General features: G+C 35.7%; 1 protein-coding gene across 4 annotated transcripts in view; it reads right to left on the bottom strand.

The window, feature by feature from the left end:
• NAA16 (N-alpha-acetyltransferase 16, NatA auxiliary subunit) overlaps positions 1-19,827 on the bottom strand; it is a 76,419-nt gene that overhangs the window by 29,820 nt on the left and 26,772 nt on the right. For all 4 annotated transcript variants that reach the window (XM_026099186.2, XM_026099188.2, XM_026099187.2 and 1 more), the window contains 4 exons: positions 19,157-19,310; positions 18,028-18,147; positions 15,757-15,852; positions 11,498-11,604 (listed from right to left, as the gene is read on the bottom strand). In XM_026099186.2, the coding sequence (XP_025954971.2) occupies positions 11,498-11,604; positions 15,757-15,852; positions 18,028-18,147; positions 19,157-19,310 (477 nt within the window). The remainder of the gene's footprint in view (positions 1-11,497; positions 11,605-15,756; positions 15,853-18,027; positions 18,148-19,156; positions 19,311-19,827) is intronic.

Genomic DNA, 19,827 nt, shown 5'->3' with positions numbered 1-19,827 from the left:
AACAGGTCATCGGTGACAAAATGCAAAATGCACAGCTATTATATTGTCTATTAGAATTTGCACTGTGAACCCTGCAGAAATAAAGAGGGATGACACACATGCCACTGTGAACGCTGTAAGCTCCAGAATGGCGCATGGAGGACTGCGTTAAATCAATGGTTAGATCCCTTTATATCTATATGTAGCACCTAAGCCTAACCCCAGTACATTCTTGAATAAACAACCTACTCTTTCAGGGAGGAGCCTAACCTGAAGCAGCAGTTACAGATGCTTCACGTGACATGTGGTGAGCCATGTATGTACTCACACATTGCCTAATACTAAAGCAAGCCGACAGCCTTACAGTCATTCCCCTGTACTCACGGTGAATACATTTGTAGAAGGTAGATTCTGCGACAAGTACCTACCTTTCCCCTTTATGAATGGTCTATGAGGGTATGAAACAAGAAATTATTAGAATTGAGTAGGACGCTAGGCTGGCAAACAAATACAAAAACACAAATAAAGATTCCAAATCACAGTATTCTGATTAGTCACCTTCACAGTCCTGTATATATGCACTCATACATTCAAGGATAACTGTCTCCATTATGCCCTTTTACACTAAGTTTACTACAGGATCTCAGCGCTGGCAGACTGTTGTCCAAAATGCATTTGTCCTAATGTAATACTCAAGTACCTGTCACAGACTACCTTGTTTGACCAGGAAGTCAATGGCCACAATCCTAAACTTGTGAGTGAAACTCAGTAAGAAAATGCTATCACAGAATCATTAAGTTTGAAAAGGACCTCTGGAGATTATCTAGCCCACGCCTCATGCTCAAAGCATGGTCAGCTAGAGCAGATTGCTCAAGGTCATATCCAGTTAGGTTTTGAATATCTCCAAGGACTGACATTCCACAACCTCTCTGGGCAACCTGATACCATGTTTGACCACCCTCACAGTAAGAATGTTTTCTTCTGTTCAAAAGGAAGTTTCCTGTATTTCAAATTATGCCCATTGCCTCTTGTCCTGTTGAGGGCACCACTAAGAAGCATCTGACTTCACTTTTTTACTCTTCCTCCCATCAGATATTTATACACATTGATAAGAATCCCCTCAAGCCTTCTCTTCTCCAGGCTGAACAATCTCAGCTCTCAGCCTCCCCTCGTATGACAGGTGCTCCAGTGCCTTACATCTTCATGGCTCTTCACTGGACTTACTCCAGCATGTCCATGTCTCTCTCTAACTGGGGAGCCCAGAACTGAACAGGACACTCCAGATGTGGCCTCAGCAGTGCTAAGAAAAGGGGAAGGATCACCTCCCTCAACTTTCTGGTAATACGCTTAACAGCCTAGGATGATGTTATCTGCTTTTGACACAAGGGTATAATGCTGACCCATGTCCAACTTGTTGTCTACCAGGACCCCCAGGGCCTTTCCTACAAAGCTGCTTTCCAACCCGTCAGCCCCAGTCTGTACTGATACATTGGGTTCTTCCTCCACAGGTGCAGGACTTGGCATTTTCCTTTGCTGAACTTCATGATGCTCCTCTGTCAGGGTCTCTAGCCTACTGAGGTCCCTCTGAACAGCAGCACTGCCAGGCATGTGGTTTATCAACCACTCCTACTAGTTTTGTATCATCTGCAAACTTGCTCAGGGTGCACTCTATCCCACCATCTAGATCATTAATGAAGATGTTACACAGTATTGACCTGTAGGGAACACCACTAGTTGGACTTTGTGTTGCTGATCACAACATTCTGAGCCTGGCAGCTCAGTCGGTTTTCAGCCCATCTCACTGTCCGCTATCCAGTCCCTACTTCATCAGTTTGTCTGTGGGGATGTTATGGAAAACAGTACCAAAAGCCTTAGTAAAGTCAAGGTAAGAAACATCTACTGCTCTCCCCTTGTCCACTGAGGTAGTCACTTCATCATAGAAGGCAGTCAAGTTGATCTATGCTGACTACTCCCAATCACCTTCTCGTCTTTCATGCGTTTAGAAATGGTTTCCAGGATTATTTGCTTCCCAGGGGTCAAGGTGAGCTGACCGGCCTGTAGTTCCCTGGACCCTTCTCCTTGACCTTCTTGAAGATAGGAGTGACACTTGCTGTCTTCAGTCCTCAGGCACTTCTCCCAGTTGCCACGATCTTTCAAAGATTATTGACAATGGCCTCAGTAACATTGGCCAACTCCTTCAGCACTCGTGGATGCATCCTATCAGGTCCAAAGGACTTGCGTACATCCAATCTGTTAAAATGTTCCCTAACCTGATCCTTCTCTACCGAGATGTACATATTTAGGAAAGCAATGAAAGTGATACCCATATGTCTTCAAAATCACTGAGAAGCTGTACACATTCTTTATTGTCTGGGTATCTCTAACTTGTTATTTTTATCAGCAACTCTCAGAAGGCTTTGAAAACATTTACAAGTGTTGAGGCTGAAATGACAACCTCCAAAGGAAAGATGACAAAAAACTTTATCAGTAGAGGTGCTTAGAACTTCTCTGGATTATACCTCATGAAGAATTTTTCTTTTTGTTCAAGAACGAAAGTTTTCAGTGAAGTCACTGACAATTTACATCTTCTGTTTTTCTGTGATACATAACAGGGATCCATTTTTGGACATGTGAGAGAGTAAACACTAATATCATCAAGGTATCACCTAAGGCACCAGCTAGGCTGCAGCTGAGCAATCCATTCCCATTTTGTTGCACCCATGCTCAATTACAGAATATAGGCAAATGCTTTAGATCAAAAAGAGACTAAGAAGTGTCCTATCAGTGAAAAGCAGAGAATGATTCTTAGCAGAGGAATAAAAGTATCCAAAGTTCACCTTGGTGTCAGTGGATGGGAAAGAGGTAAACTCAAACTGCCTAATAACAGTGGCAGAGGCTTACCAATGGATACTAGTGACATCAATACTGACCCTGACATTAAGACAAGCAATATCGTCAATGCCTTGTTTGCTCCTGGTACTTTGCTCTTACTCACACATATGGGCAGTGGCACAGAAGATATTATAAGGATACTAGGTTTTTTCTGCACCACATATTCAAACCTGCTCTTGATAAAGACATACTCTTTGAAGTGGATGCTGTTAGTGCTGGGTCTGAACTGTAAAGTTGATACTGCCATAGCTCACATCAAAGCTGTGATGGAAAAGGTCGCAGGGCAGGGGGCTCAGTGTTTCAATTTCTAACACAAGTACTAGTGATTTTGACCATTCTTAGATGATCTTTTCCTGCTACTAAAACTCTTGCTAGGGCAACGGGGATTAAACTGGGGTATCCACTATGTAAAGCTTCCTTAATCCAGGTTTGATGAATTCTTTCTATCTTCAAGACTGAGAAAGACTTTCATGTAATCAATGAAGTATAAAGCAAGTCTCACATTCATTAAGTTACAAACGCAGGTTGAGAAGAAAAAGCGAGCTAAGTACCTGCTAGGGACATGTCCTCCTCCCAGGAGGGCTAGGCATCTGCTGTACCTGCCAATTAAAGGCACAGAATCAATGCATGAAGGGTACAGTTTAAACCACGGATTTAGTGTTCCCTACAATGGTGTTTAGAACAAAGTGCGCTCCCTCACTAGGTAATTTTCCCCATAATTTTTCCATTATGTGAGAAAACATCCAAATAAATTTAACACGGAAAAAAAGAAGTCCCAAAAAACAATCTAACATGGAATGAGTTTAAGATTGGAGAAAAGCAGTCAGTAAGACATTCATGAGGTTCCATCTTGGTATCTTGAACAACAACCAGAACCAAGAGTGTGTTATAACAGCATAAAAAACAGAAATTGCACAAAGAAGCACAAGCTGGTATTCAAAAAATGATCAAACTCATAGACCAGACACATGTTTACTGTGGAATCTATATCATGCATTCTCAGGAGTATAGATGATAATAGTTCCATGTTCTAAAAGCTATATTAAATCAAATCTTATTGAAGAAAAGAATGGGATGTTGCTGGTAGAATTTGTTATAATAGAAGAAACAACATTAAGCAAATCACAGAAATACTCAAAGACTATATTGGTATTTTCCCTATCTCAGTTTCTTCCCTCAATTTAGCAGCCATACATTAATGTAGAATACTACTAATCACCTACATTAAATAAATTTTAGATACAAATATAAGATTGTGTGTGTTTTCTGAAGACTGAATTTTCTATTCATGACAAAGCGCAAATCATTCTGTTCCTGAATGACACCCATCTAAAGGATACACCATACAGAAAGTCAAGAACATTCTTTCCTTTTATTCAGACTTTAGTAAATTCACCCATCATTTTATACACTAATGAAACTGTTACCAGCTCAAAGCAACCCGCACAACTGGAATAACAACTTATCCATGAAAATGTGTGAACTTAGCTTTCTCTGGAAATACTGGTGACTTGCATTACATTTGTGACCCTTTTGCTATGTATAATAACTATTTCAGTGCATTTATTTTCATATTTAAAAAAAAGTTCTTTATCTGATACTGTGAAGAGTGTGCTAGCTGTCTTCGCAACTGAAGAATTAGCCAACTGAGACACCAAGAACAACCACCACAAAGTTAAACACACTGTCTTTACAAGATATTACAAAATCATTTCTGAAAAAAATAAATACTGAGCTCAGAATGCAGGTCTGCTCTTTAACACTACTGATCTGCACAGAAAGGTCTCAGTTCTTGTTCAGACCAGCCGTTTCCTTTCTTGCCTTCAACTCAGTTCATTTGTAGAACCTGGTACAGTATTTTTACATTTGTGAGCTCTCTGCTTTTTATGTAACCACACCCATTTTATAGTACCACAACATGACCAAGAATCTCATATTCCACATTTTAAAAGCCTCAAACTATATTTACAGCATTTTGTAACTGCTGCCATATAATGAACAAAACTAGGACTTAGCTGATTTCTTCACAACACACAGCTACTTTAATAATTATCCAAAAAGAATAGAGTGCTGACCATAAACCATAATTCTTTTAAATAGGAACAAAGCCATCAAGACAGCATTTTATTTAAATAAAAAAGGAGTTCTATGATTGTTCTAACAAGTTGTAGGTAAAAAGTGATCTATAACCAAGTATCAATGATGATATATGACTGAACACAGTCTATTTAGTATCAGAAATTTGAGTAAGAAATTCTAGAAAATACATTAAGACTCAGCTAGATGGTCTGTTACCTTCGAATTCATCTTTTATTCAGATACAAAGGCATACAATAAGGCTGTGAACCAATACAGCAACTTGAGTAGCTATTAGTGCATAACCTCAGTATTTGTAAACAGGGAGCATAGCAACAATTATGGTCTGAAAAAAGATGCTGAACTGTTTACGTAACATATCCTTACTCCACATTATCCATGTCCTCATTACACAGAAATTAATTGCCAATATTAATTGTAGAAAATTAAACTGACAATAAAAATCTTCTTTTCAGTTTGCTTTTGTCCAGCACGCCAATTTAAAGTCCCTCTCATGTTTCTCATTTCAATATTATGTGATTTTGTGCAACAGCATGGTATAGAGGTGAATACAAGACACTGAACAGCTTTTTTTTTTTTTTTTTTTTAAATAAAACAGTATTTTAATCATCAAAAGCTCTATCCACAGCACAATACATGTGGTACAAGTAGTACAGTTTCTGGACAAAAGACAACTGCTAGCTCCACTCCTTCAAGCTCCTTCTTGGTTGCCCCTCAGTCTCTACTTCTACTTACATCTCCTCCAGTCTAGCAACTTGATAAAGAGGAAGAAACCTGTGCTACTTACCAGATTAACAGGACACCACAAACCCAGGTTAAGTTACAATTATTACTAAATAGGAACTTGAAGGATGAAATAATTTATTGCATAACTGACTTCTAGAATTAGGAAGCATCAGTCAGATCACTGCTTTACAAGCAGTCTAGGGCAACAGAATCTGTAGTCAGATCTTTGCTACAGAAGTGTGTACAGTAATTTACAGCAAAGCAAGCTTAACACTCAAATTTGTTTTCCACTAGCTTCCAGAGTTCTTTCAAAGTCTGCCTTAAGTGTCTCTGAAGCACATAATTATCTCATAAATCTCTGTGGGTTAACAACCTGGACCTAAAAGGTTACAATATTGCTGACTGTCAGTGATGAAACATCCTGCTAATTTGCTTATCTCAGGTTTCACCATCTCTGTTACCTTCTCAAAAGCCCAAAGTTCCAATTATTTAGCAAATCTTTAACTGCTTCCTTTTCAATCCTGTTGTGCTGCCAAATACAAATCTCTACACATCAAAAACTGAACATGAGGCCAACAGAGGATTTTTTTCTGCTCTAGAATTTTAGAGAAGCCAAATTACTTGTTTAAAATTAATACAAAGTACACAAGTCTTGGTAGAGAACAATAGTATTTATGAGGAAAAAAAGCTGTTGAAGTTTACTTCAAAAACAAAAAGCTTCAGGAATGCCAAGCAGCAAGAAGTGTACAGGAAATCCTTCTTTACTGAATAGACTTTAAATCCCCATGCCTTTGTTATCTGTTCTAGAAATTATCTCAAGATTCTTTTCACGCAAAAATACCTTTACGTTATTGTACTATGATGTCCTTCCTATTTACAGCGCCTAGTGTGACTTCATCCAAATGATCTGAAATATTAGTTCCATTCTAAGTGTGACGAAAGATTAAAAATCTTTCACCCTTAATCCAAGTAAAACTCATTCTTTGGTAAAGTGATGAAGAACCCCAGTTGTATTCCACACTGCTGTCCACTTAACATTTGCTAAAATATTCATGCAAACATATAATCAGCCCCCAAAATGGATAACTAAAAAAGTGGTCCTCTGCCCTCAGCACTTCAGTCATTCAGTTTGGGGGTTTTTTGGGAGGACATTTTGAACTGTTTCCAGAAGCAACTGCTATAGCTTGCTAAATGTTACAATTTCACAGAGAGATGATAATAAGATGACTGCATTAAGCATACCTATATTAATAACTACTTTAGGAACAAGTATAACAGTTCCCACACACACCAGTGAAACAGATGAGACACACTGCAGACACCTTGGGGTTCAAACATCAGTACTTAGGTGACTATAATGTAGATGGCTGTGCTCCCTCTACAGTCAAAAGAAACCTGCCAAGCACAGTCGAAGGAGTCTAGAGAACCATTCAGTTGATCATATGTAGGAACCTACTTTCAGGTGAGCTGAACTGTTCTCTGTACCCACTGAGCTAAATACATATGCCTGAATCTGGAGCTGAATGTCATTCTGTGGCTACTGAAAACACGTTTATCGGAGAATTCTATCCCAGAGACTAAAACAACCACAAACTGAAAGGTATTTGAAATTCGAGGACTTGGAAAAATATTTGTCCATAAAATAATTCATGTGTGCCCAAGGAGACATGGCTAAGAAAAATAAAACTACAGATAATTACTTCAGCCATCTTTTCACTGCATGATGGTTATGAAAAATTTTTGATTTTGTCAAAAGTTATCCTTATGGTATGTAAGAGTGATACTTTCTTATTTAACCAAATACTCTGAAAATGACTATCTGAATGCAGGAATGTACAGGAATGCAGTATACCCTCTACTTTGAGCTATGCAAAGATCTGTATATGTTTTTCTATTCCAGGAAATGTTAAAGTGACAGAAAAACAACACCCTGTCTTCACACGTTCTCTATTTAGGCACAGCTTGTTCATCACCAACGAAGTCTCAAAGGGTAGGAATTCAAACAACAGAACAAGATCTAGAACAAGGATAAAGCTATGTTCACATGGACAGGATAAGGCCACACAAGCATTGTATTCTTCTTATCAGCCTTCCAGAGCAAGGTAATTGAATAGCAGCATCTTTTATTGAATCAAATGCTTTAAAAACACTTCATAAATCTCTATATAGAGATGAATTAAGTCAACATCAATGAGAGCCCAGAAACTGCATGAAAGAAAAGACCATGCTATTTTATTTACAAACTGAAATAAGAAATTTGACTGTATCCCCAATTTCTAGCAAAGCAAAGAACTTAAAGCTAATTAAGTCTCCAATATATTCTGTAACAGTCTGCTCCAAAAGAGAAGGAAAAACATAAGATAATACTACTATTTCAGCTTGTTGAGGCTTTACAGTCAGAGGAAAAAGGAAAGCCTAAAATCATTAACTAGCTTTGTAAATTCCATCCAACTACACTACAACCCAAAGGAAAATCACTCTAAGTACTGCCCACTGAAAGCACTTGCAAGTTATCACTTAACAGTGCACACATCTCACATAACTGATCTGAAGCATAAGAACTGGGACAATTTTCTGAGGTGCATCAGATTTGACAGAAATTTTGATGTTGAAACAAAACATCAGGGCAGGTGTCAATTTTCCTAACCAGTGTCTTCCCCATCACCCCCATTCGTTCTGCCCTCTTCCCCCAAAAAAACCTTTTTCCTTGAGGAAAAAAAAATTGCTAAGCAACAGGAAGAATCATGCCTGGTTTTCTGTGGGTTTTGACCTGCATCCTCCAGCCTGTCCCCTACTCTACGTTCCTGCCATTGTTGCAGCAGCACTTAGCTGTTTGGCATTGTATGTGCTAAACAGGATATGCAAGCCAGTACCTGTGCCTTGTCCACCTGCTGAATGCTCACTGATGACTTCGTTCCTAAGCCCATACTAACTGCCCTTCCTACAGAAGAGGAGTTCTTGAATCGGTCACTCTTCTATTCTCCTAAAACCCAGTGTGTAAAAAATGTGGGAAAAAAAAAATTGAAGGGACCTTCAGTCAAATCAGCAGTGCTAACATACTGAAACATGGCAAGCTGATCATCAGCTAACAGAGGAACAGCTGGTCCATAACTCTCTAAATGGACCAAAATCCTAATTCTTCCCATCCCATTTGCTGAGATTATTTCCGCAACTTCCCACAAGTATAGAAAATCTGTTTTAAATCACTATCACAAAAACGTCTGTACTAGAATCCAAAGCATAGCTTCCACACTATAACCTTGATATTTTGAGCTTTTCCAAGCAGGTTAACTACTAAGCAGTTTTTAAAACCTTCCTGAAGAGTTTTCACTTTGATCCTGGATAGTCCTAGAGCTTTGTAGTTTGTGAAGCTGAAGCTAGTTTTCACCCAGAACTGAAACAGCAATCCTAGCAGACTGTTTTTAATTGAAACATACCAGTATTCCTTATGTTGAACATTTAGAATGAAGTACTAGCTTAGAACAATTAGATACCAAATAACATTTAGCAAACATTCATTTTCCACTCCACCATCTTTTTTTTTTCCAGATGCAGAGAGACAGAGAGAGAGAATATTAGTGTTTTTCCTTTAGAACCAGCTAGTCTTTACATTACCCTTTTCTCACCTTGCTCAGGTATAAAAGACATTTTTAACACTTAAGTGTTAAAAGATACTTACTGAGAAGTTCTAATCCTCATCTTCACTGTCTGAGCAAATAACGAAGTTATGATTTTCACCACTACTTCTCTGTATTTTTGCAGGCATTAAATAACTGACATTCTCCTTTCCCATATATAAAAATTCTAGGTACTATTTTTCGTCTGATTTTGTTATTAAGCACATACAAAGAGAAAATTTCTATTAATATAAACATTGCATTTTATCTTTACCCTGAAAACAAGTTTTATGACAAATCCTGGACCATCCTGGAGTTCTAGAAAGAACATTCTAGACTTAAATACCAACTTCTTCATAAAGTTCTCGTATCTACACTACTTCAAAATGCAACTGCAGTTGACTACGCCAAATTGCAGCCCTTTCTCAAAAATCAAAACAGTAAATTGTTCATTCCCATCTTCTATAGAATTTAGTATTTTCTCAGGTGTTTTCTAAAAGGCATAACATGATCTTAGCCAAATTCTTTCCATTTTTAAGTAAAATATACCAATAATGTTAAAAGGTAGCATTAGGTACCAACTTAGAACAAACAGACACCAACATTTTCCTGAGAGGTGCAGCAAGCATTAGTTTGCTTTTTGCACACTTTTTTACCCCTTACTCCCCAAACTTCAGAATTGTCATTGTTCAGAATTCGTTGTCACAAACTAAAATTGGCGCTTATCTCCTAGGTTCAAAAATCCTTCTGTTGTGTTATTGCTACATGAATACCCAACAAAGTGAAACACAAAACAGACTCTCTCTTGGGAAGAGGAAGAAGAAAAAAAAGAAGATAATGCTTTTGCAGAAGTCAGGACTGCACAAAAGTCCACGCTGGCAACTGAGAGACTCTGCATTTTAATAATTGTTAATTTTTAGGATTAAGTAGGTCTAAAAGGTATTAATTTGATACATAGAAGACAAGTAGCACCGCGACACCTTTCCTGATAAATACGTGTCCCAAAGCACAACGTTAGTCCTCAACTTTTTAACCTTGTGATGTCAAAAATGATTAAGTGCTAAAATTTTTCCCATGCCAAATCAGTTTATATCTTTTGCACCTAGATTTTAACATTTCAAATATCAAAGGGAAATCTTTCTAATTATTTCACTTTCTCTCTAGATATTCATTGCATGATCATTTAAAAAATTTAAATCCAGTTTCAAGACAGTTTACATTAAAAAGTGTATGTGTTAGAAGTATGCCCTGTGGAAGAGTCTGTCCTATACAGTATCAAAATTTATTAAAATCATGTCAAGCAAGGAGATACAGTATAGATTCCATTCTCCAAACAGAAACATATCAAAAATTTTACACTAGAACAAGAAACTCTTAGAATGAAGGACATTTTTAGTTCAACTAGAGGAATATCCACTGGTGGTTCTAAAGAACAAGTCGAATCATGTATTTAGGGTTTTCTTCCCAGCTACAAAAAGGACTCCTTAGCTAGTCATGAATGGATCAAGAGAACAAACATTATTGTTTGTAGCAAAAATAGCAACATCTGAACAGACTGACCTGTATTTTATTTCCTATACATTTTAGTAGCATACTTTAGTTTGATAATTAATTGTTACTATACCTTATCAGCACCTTGAAACAAAGAACTAAATCTGAAATAATTAACTCTGGTGTGACAAAAGCGTTCCAACACAGTGAGAATTTACAACAGCATAAATTTAACCCTAAATAAATTTTAGCTGAGAGACTGAAATATGAAACAAATCTCTTTGTGGTAAATGATAATGTATTCATGCAATTCAGAAATGTATGTAGAACAACAGTAATCCACGTGATATTTTAAAATATCATGATTTCTGGTGACATCATAAACCATAAGCTGAAAGAATTCTGACACATTGGCACTCAAAATACACAAAAGTAAAATTATCGGTTATCTAAAAATTTCAGTGCAGCCTTCAACAATCAGATTTTAAGCACTGTGACATCATAAAGTGCCTATGGAAATGCATGTTTCATACAGAGTAAACACCATCAAGTGATGAATTAGGTATGACAAAACAGCACGCTAATTAGAAAAATGTTCAGCTACAGTAAGTTATGTGGAAATGTATATAAACACATTTGGGTAGTCTATTAGAATACAAAGACTTTATTAAAACCAAATAAATACTAAATTTTACCTTTTCTGGATTGTAATATAAAGATTTCAAAGTGGTAAACAAGGGTGGACAGCCTTTACTGAAGTTAACCCTCAGGAACTTATCCATTAGTTGTCTAAATTTTTCACCTAGAAACAAAAGTGTATTTGGTTATATGTCAGTGATTTCAAGTGTTATATAAATATAAACACTAACTGTTGTACAACTCTGGATAACAGAGCAACTGAAAAACTGCAAATAAGGGTTGTCATGTTTCCTGTTATCAAGGTTGAGATGTAAATACTGCCCTAAAAAAGAAGTCAGAATAAAATACTTAAGTTGCTTGTGTTTATGAAACTACCAATGGGAAAACATGATAACACTCTTCAAACATGTTAAACCTGTTAAAAAGGGAAATCATTAACTGCTGGCTACACAGAATGTAGCAAGGGGTATTTAAATAAACACTAAGGAAAAATTCTAATTGTAAGAGTAACTAAGCATTAGAATGGATTATCTTGGAGATCTCGTAAAAGCTCCATCATTGGAAATTTTTATGATTAAGCTGGACAAATTTTTATTAGGAATAGTGCAGATATAATTTATCCTGCTTTGAGGAAGAAGGATGGATGAAATGAACCCTCTACCTCTCTTCTAGTCCTATTTTTTCTGAGTAGCACATGACTTCCGATGATAATATGATTGTTTCTGGAATCAGAAACAGAATAGAAGACTGGGTTACAGAAGGGTAAGCACCGTATCAGAAGCACCTTTACAAAAATAAACAGGCAGAAAGCTAGAAAAATATCTAATTATTTGATTATATTTTCAGTTAAAATCATGGCACTTGCAGGATGATACTTTTCTGAGAAATGCTGTTGCTGAAAAAAGCAGAAGAGAAGGTACTTTGAAGAGAAGGTATCCAATCAGAAATAATTGCTTTTCATGTTCTTACTCCTATGAATATCCATAGTAGCAGAATGACTTTCTCCTGTGATGACTTCTGTGATTTCAATTTTTTTTTTTTTTTTGCTTTGCATAGGGATGAAGCTGCTACACTTCACTGCCTATTTTGATGCAGACTTCTCTAATTCTCTAAACAAGGAAGTGCTACACTTTACTTAATGCTAACATATACCCATAAAACATTTGAAATAAATTCCAGTTAAGAATGCATTAACAAATTTGATTAATGGATCATTTTAATAAATACTCAGAAAATGAAGACATTACTCCTTTATATACAACATTCTTAACATACATTCCACCAATTCTAAATTATCCTACGTTTTTACTGTTACTGGCACTATTACTGCAGCTAATAGAAGTAACTCAAATTCTTCCCTGATTGTACTAAAACAAACTGCTAAATACAGAAACTCCTACTGTCTGTGGATGGGGGTCAATTACTTGGCTTTTAACACAGGCAAGTGGATTAACATAGGCAAGTGGATTAAAACCTGGTTTATCACACTACAAGAAGCTGCCCTATATGATCAAAAAAAAAAAAAAATCTGTCTCACTTTCTCAGTTTCTCCTGTTGAATTGTTCTACTTTCTATACCTGATTGAACAATTGTAATTAAGGCATTTGTTTAGAATGTAAGAAGGCAAAATTCAAGTTCTCATTAAGTAAATGCTTGTTTATAGAAAGCAGAATAGCTTAAAAAAAAAAAAAAAAAAAAAAAAAAAAAAAAAAAAAAAAGACAGAAGTGTATAAAAAACAGCTAGCACTCAGCTAGGACACAAAGACCAAGCTTAAAAGTTTACTCTCTAAATGAGGCACAGCAGGGACTTTACCATAGTAGCAGCAGATCCACAACAATGTAAGTTACTCTCTAACTGGACTGCCAGGCCCCAGCCTCCTTGGTCAGTCTGAAAAAAGAAATCGACCATCACGCTCTTTCTCCAAAAAGCTGATTTTCAGCTGGATCAAGAAGCTGATCTGTATCAAGTGCAGCATGATGGTGATGGAGTGCATGGCAAGGTCTGGAAAGGAGCAGGATTGCCCTTTTAATGACAGGCTGCAATTTAGAGTGTTTTAAATCAATTCTGAACCAACAGATGACAGCTGCAAGCAGCTGGTCACTGATCACCCTGGGACAGCAACCTCATTTAATCAAAAATTCAGTCCTCTTGAAATTTGCAAATACAGTTCTGCAAAAAGTTTGTTTCTATACTTAACACATTCTCATCATTAACTGCCTTGTCAGCAAAATTTCTGATCTGCTGTATTTATAAACACAATGATGAGTCATTTCAGAAACAGATACAGACCTATCAGAAGATTTTCCGCAAGTCCAAAAATAGTCCTATATATCCATGACCGATACAAGCTTAATAGATTAACAGAAACACAAGTTTTAATTCAAGGAAATTCTTATTTGTCATGAAACATCCCAAAAGGTAATCTACTGAGAGATTTTTCTTGACTAATTTAAACATGAATTATTTTGCTTTTATTTAGAGTATTGCTATAGCAGCTAGGAAGTAACCATTAAACATGAATTATTTTGCTTTTATTTAGAGTATTGCTATAGCAGCTAGGAAGTAACCATTATTACTAAACATACTTCTATTTAAAAGAACACTAGCTATGAAACTGGACTGTCAAAAATGATACAGTAACCCAAAGCAAAACATTCACAGTGAAATAAAGTCAATGACAAAACACCCTATTAATAAAATTATGGAAGAGCATTTTTCAGGCTATTTCCTTGTTTGATATTTATTAGCATAAACAATTTTATTTTATTGCATTCCAGAAGAAAAATAATTACTTGTCATATAGCTTTTCAAATCCAGATGAACCACCTTAAAATTTTGACTTTGTATTTTCAAAGAAACAGAAGTATCTGGGATTTAAGCAAGTGTTAACCTCATGGCTGATTCTCTTATGAGGCAATCACAATTTTGTGACTGCACACAAGAAAAGATGTATGCACATTTAGACTCCTGAGCAACATAAGAAAAAAGGACAGTTATGCTGTGTAGCATTTAAAGCAACAACACATGCGATGCTCCAAAAATGAGCCAAACTAAAAACTAAACTCAAGAAATCAAAAGCATGAGTAGGGATATTGGGAATCTGCAGCTGAACTTAGTTTTCAAGTGGATATTTCTGAATTTGTGTACTTGATATTTCTTTCCAAAATTTTCCATTGGAGATACAGTTATATAGCTATACTCCAAACCTATGTTTTTATGGGATTAACTGTTTCATTTAATCTCTCTCCTTCCATTTTAGAGGAGCATAGCTTGCTGGGGTTTTGGGAAGGGTTTGTTTTTAAAAAGTTCCCTCCAGAACTGAGGATATTTGTGCACTGTGGTTCCATACAACTTCTAAAAGGGCGCAGTCTCTGAAAAGACTTAGCTATAGAATAAATGATGATAAAATAAAGTAATTCATGCTACAAAACAGTGCAGACCTACCTTTTTTCCTATTCTTATTAAATTATAAACACAAAGTTGGTTTACACTGTAGATATACGTTTGAATGGTTCTATAAGAGAACACTGCACACCAATAAGATACTCAGTTTCATGAAATTGCTTTGGTGTTTTCTGGTATATCACCGCTATAACAACTGTTAGGAACTTTCTCAGACCTGTGCTGTTGGGATTGTTACACGCATCTTTCAGAACTGGTTTCAGAGTTTATAAACTTGAGGATGGGCTACCTCAAGCAGAAAGAATTTGCTTCACCTCCAGAGTGTGTAATTTTAAGCAAACAAATTTTAAGTCAAAAAAGTACAAAGAAGTCTGTATTACTAGAAGTCTGTATGGTAGCTGGACTGTAATTACTCCTCTGGCTTCTACTAGACTTTTACATTTTACAGGCAATCTACACTGCAGAATCAAGACCAACTGACTTTTCCCCTCTAAAATGAGCACTGAAATCACAATTTACAAATAAGCTAGGATATATAAATCTATTCCTCTAATTCAATAGCTTACTACACTTCTACCTTTTAGCTGATGACCATTAACTTGCATGATGTACAGGAGCAGAGAAATTATGCATAAGAGTTCTTAAAAATCTATACACAGTTCTGTACTGTAGTTTTATCAATGAAAACAAAATTACGTGTTTGGTACCATCACAGCAGAGTGTGTGAATTTTTGCTCTCAACTCCTGAAATACTTAACAAATATACTTTTGTCTATTCCAGGAAAAATGTATACATGTCATTTGTGTACATGTACAAATAGGTATTAAATGCATATTCAACATCCTGAAAAAAACTTAAGAAAAACAAGCAAAAAGCTAGTAGTATTATGGAACAGATATGCAACTTGTTACCTGAAACAAAGTTTAAAGGTAATCTTCTAGGCGAAACTGCTCTGGGATGCCTTTTACTAACATCTTCATAAATTTGAAGCCTCTCTTCTAAAGTGCCTATTATCAGTAAATATAATAGATATAAGTAACAACAGCGATAAAAAAATGTTCTTCTGAAGGTTTTGAAGTATTGAGAATTGATTTAAATTTATTATATAATTTGGACTTAAAACAATTGAAACATTTCAAGCTAATTTTCTCATTTAATCACAAACACTACCGTGTGAAACAGCGTATGTAAACACACCATACACTTAGTATGCAAGCACCAGCATTAATCACTATATGAATATTACACCGCAAACAGAACAATTGCCTTGCACCTTCAAACATACAGTACTAGAGTTTGTTTTCTTTCAGTTATATACTGTGTGGGTCCACTCATACAGTAGTTCAACATTAGTAGCTTTAGTTAACTGTTTTACCACTATACATCTGTGTTAGATAAATACTTAAAACATTTCGAAAAATATATTGTATTTCTAAATCATAGGTCTACAAATAGCATACTATACAAGCATGCCTTTATTGCCTTTGCTGGCATCAAAAATGTGGCACAACACTGCCAGGGTAAGCACTCAGCACCAGAACTGTCAATACCTCACGTTTAAGTAGCTTTGCTTTTGTTAATTTTCTTTCCACTCCTCCCCTTTCCCCCATAATATGCTTTGGAGCTCCAATGTGGTTAGAACTTAAATAAAACTAATCTGTTGCTTTTGAAATGCCACGTTCATATAATTAAAATCAATTTTGCTTAAAGATTTTTAAACTCACCAAGCAATTTAAGTACAACTGAATGTTCAGATCAAGACTATAGCACAACATATGTTTACTAAATACATCTGGTTTCTTTTCAAAAGGAAAAGAACTTAATCTTGTCACTGAGCTCTGATGTTGGGGGAGGGGGGATATGTTACCCAGTGTCTCCAGGAGATGTGCAATTCTAAGAGTCAATATATTAACATAACATTAGGATTGGTACTAAAGCATATAAAAAACCCTAATTGAAGTCACAAGTTGGAGCTCCAGAACTTACCATGGGGGAGGAAATAGTCCTAAGAACACCTAAAAAATAAAGTAGTATTATTAGTTTTATAAATTAGTACAGTTTTAATCAGGATTTTAATGCCAAACAAAAATAATACTGCATTGGCTCTTTGTTAAGAGGTACACATTTACGTGTCAACACATTCAGTATTTCAACTGAATCATCAAATACTTGGATAACTCATTTTCTGAGATAATAATCACAATCTTCAACTCTATGGATACACTAGGAAAAAACTGTCAAAAGGGCAAGACTGATCTGTGCATAAATATAAGAAATGTAACTATATTCCAATCACAAGCCATATTTTCCGGCCTTATTAAATCCAGACTGTAAAACTTTCTAAAACAAAGCTGGTTGAAAAATATAATGCAGCTATAGTATTTATGAATAATATTTTTGTGGGCTTATGATTTATGATGTCATCAGAATTACTCCAATAAAACCTCCTCTAATTAGTGAATTGTGAAATAAGGAAACCATTCTAACGCATGGACTGATACAAGTAAAACTTTGCAAAAGTTACTATTGCAATGTATTTATTACAGTATCTATTGCTGCAATACTGTAATTTTTTTTTAAAGCAATTATCTATTTTTCTGGAAGGACAGAACGGTAATAACAGAAGCTAGCTTCGAGGGGAAAAAAAGAAAAAAACTTTTTATCATGTTTATCACCTTTTCCTCCAAAGGATATCTAGCTTATAATAAAATTAAATATCTTTAAAAGGTTGAAACAGGTGTTTTTTCAGTATTTCTCTACATGCCCGTAGAAACGTAGAAAGAGGTTATCACCCCAACACGTCTCAAAATGACAACTCTAACTACAATCATGTAGCACAACGCAATCAAATACAACATAGGGAGCAATGAACTGCAATTTGATTTCCATATTCATGCATGCCAAGGAAAGGCTCTTTGAGTAAGCATATTAACAAACGCCACATTTAACTCCAATTTCTACAGAAAGACTTGTTATTGGTATTCGTACATGTATCTTTTTTCAGTGAACAAATTTTTAAAACAGATAAACAGGACCATCCTATTCACGATCAGAAGGAATAGAATTTTTTGCTGAGCAAAGCTTTTTCAATCTGAAGCTGTAATGTTATATCAACAAGAGAGGAAAGTTTAAGTATATTTGTGTATCATACATTTTCAATATATCAGCGTATCATAACTTACTAGGTTGTAGGGCCTTTTCCAAGCCTTCATAGTAATACCAGTTTTCTGCATTGCGCTCGATTAACTCCTTGTATACTTGACCAGCTTCTTTTAGTCTTCCCAACTTCAGTAACATTTCTCCTAAAAACAATCCAGGTAAAGGGTGAAAAAAGTTCTAAAGAACTGTGAATTACATGAAAAAAACATCACTGATGGCTTGGAGTAAAGTTTACAAAACTAGGTGCATAAAATTGGGCTCAATCATATATAGATACTTAAAAAGAGAGGCTTTATTTTTCAAAGGCATTTACTTGTGTGTTACAAGTGCTACTTGAAGTTACCACATGTAGAGCCGTCCAGCACAATTTGAGGACACTCAGCATTTCTGAAAAATAGCCTTATTTATTTGAATGTTCATATGTGTCTATTGAAGCTAGCTGCTGGGATTATCACTGACCAACAGAAAAACAAGGAACTATTCTTCCTTTCAGGACTCCAACAACTAACTGTGCTGCCTGTTACTAATAGGCTATACCTATATTTCATACCAACTACAACCAGTTAAATCACACTGGTTTACTGGTAAGTTAGATTGTGCAAGCAATGAGCAGTTAAAGAATATATGCCATTGCACTCCATAATTTTGCATATTCAGAACTCAGTAGGAGTACTTCAAAACCACAAAACTGTTGGCTGTTTTTAATTTTAACTGAATATTAAAGTTGATTTTTTTTTAAGTGAGGTGATACAAATAAAAACACTAGAAAGTTTAAGAAGGAAGCAAGAATATGATACTTCAGTCCTAAAAATCAACACATACCACAGAGTATTCTTATTATTATTCATTAGATTAAAACTGAGCTATACTAGTTTTAACTTACAGAAAGCTCCCTCTATATACACTTTAAAATCAGTAGCTCTGGTATCTCCTCTTTTCCAGTATCAATTCAAATTATATTACCTGCATCCACTATCCACTTTAATAGGCCAAGTTATTAGAACAAAAAAAATGCAAGTCTGATGTTACTTAGAATAGCTGTTTCAAATTGTTTCAAGATTTCACATATTTCTTTTTTCAATGTTCTATCCTACCTGAAAGCCAGTAGCAAAAATTTAGAACATGATTGGCTGGGGAAAAACAACAGCTTACCTTTGATTTCTTCTACTATTAACTTATCACATATTTGCTTTTCATATGTCTCTATATGTTCTAAAGACTCTTGAAATAGATCTGCCTCTCTCATCACTTGATTTTGGTATAAAATCAGTTCACTATATTCATAATCTATTTTATTAGGAGGAATCTGGGAGGAAAAAAAAAGCAATGGGTTAGTTAACCTATACCATCTACTTGTACCTCAACTGTATGCAATATTACAGAATATGAGATTGAATCAACAGAAGATACCAGATCTACATACCTATCTAAACATTAAAAATGTAAAATTCCCAATATTCACAAACAAATTAAATTCATTCAGGATATCCATTGTTACAGAAGAGAAAAAAAAATTTTTTTTGTATTTCACTTTTTCTATTATTACTGCCAGGTAATTAAAAACAGAGTCTTTGTCTTTCCTCATACAGTTCCATTAAACTTGCAAAGATCTTGGTAACCTCAGTCCTCCTAAAGGACTAATAAACCCCACAACAATTTTGACCTGAGCTCTGTAGCAGGATTGTGGAATATCACAATACTTCACTTCAGCATACCAAAAATTCTGGATCAAACTCCTTCCAAAAAGGAATGAGCCACCCAAACACTGGGTACAGCTTGACAGATGGCATTTCTCAGACAAGAAGTGTGCACTTCGCTCTCCA

This window comes from Dromaius novaehollandiae, chromosome 1 (assembly GCF_036370855.1).
Source record: "Dromaius novaehollandiae isolate bDroNov1 chromosome 1, bDroNov1.hap1, whole genome shotgun sequence".
Classification (NCBI taxonomy): domain Eukaryota; kingdom Metazoa; phylum Chordata; class Aves; order Casuariiformes; family Dromaiidae; genus Dromaius; species Dromaius novaehollandiae.
Note: the sequence above shows the minus strand (reverse complement) of the source record. Positions and strands in the feature narration are given on the sequence as shown.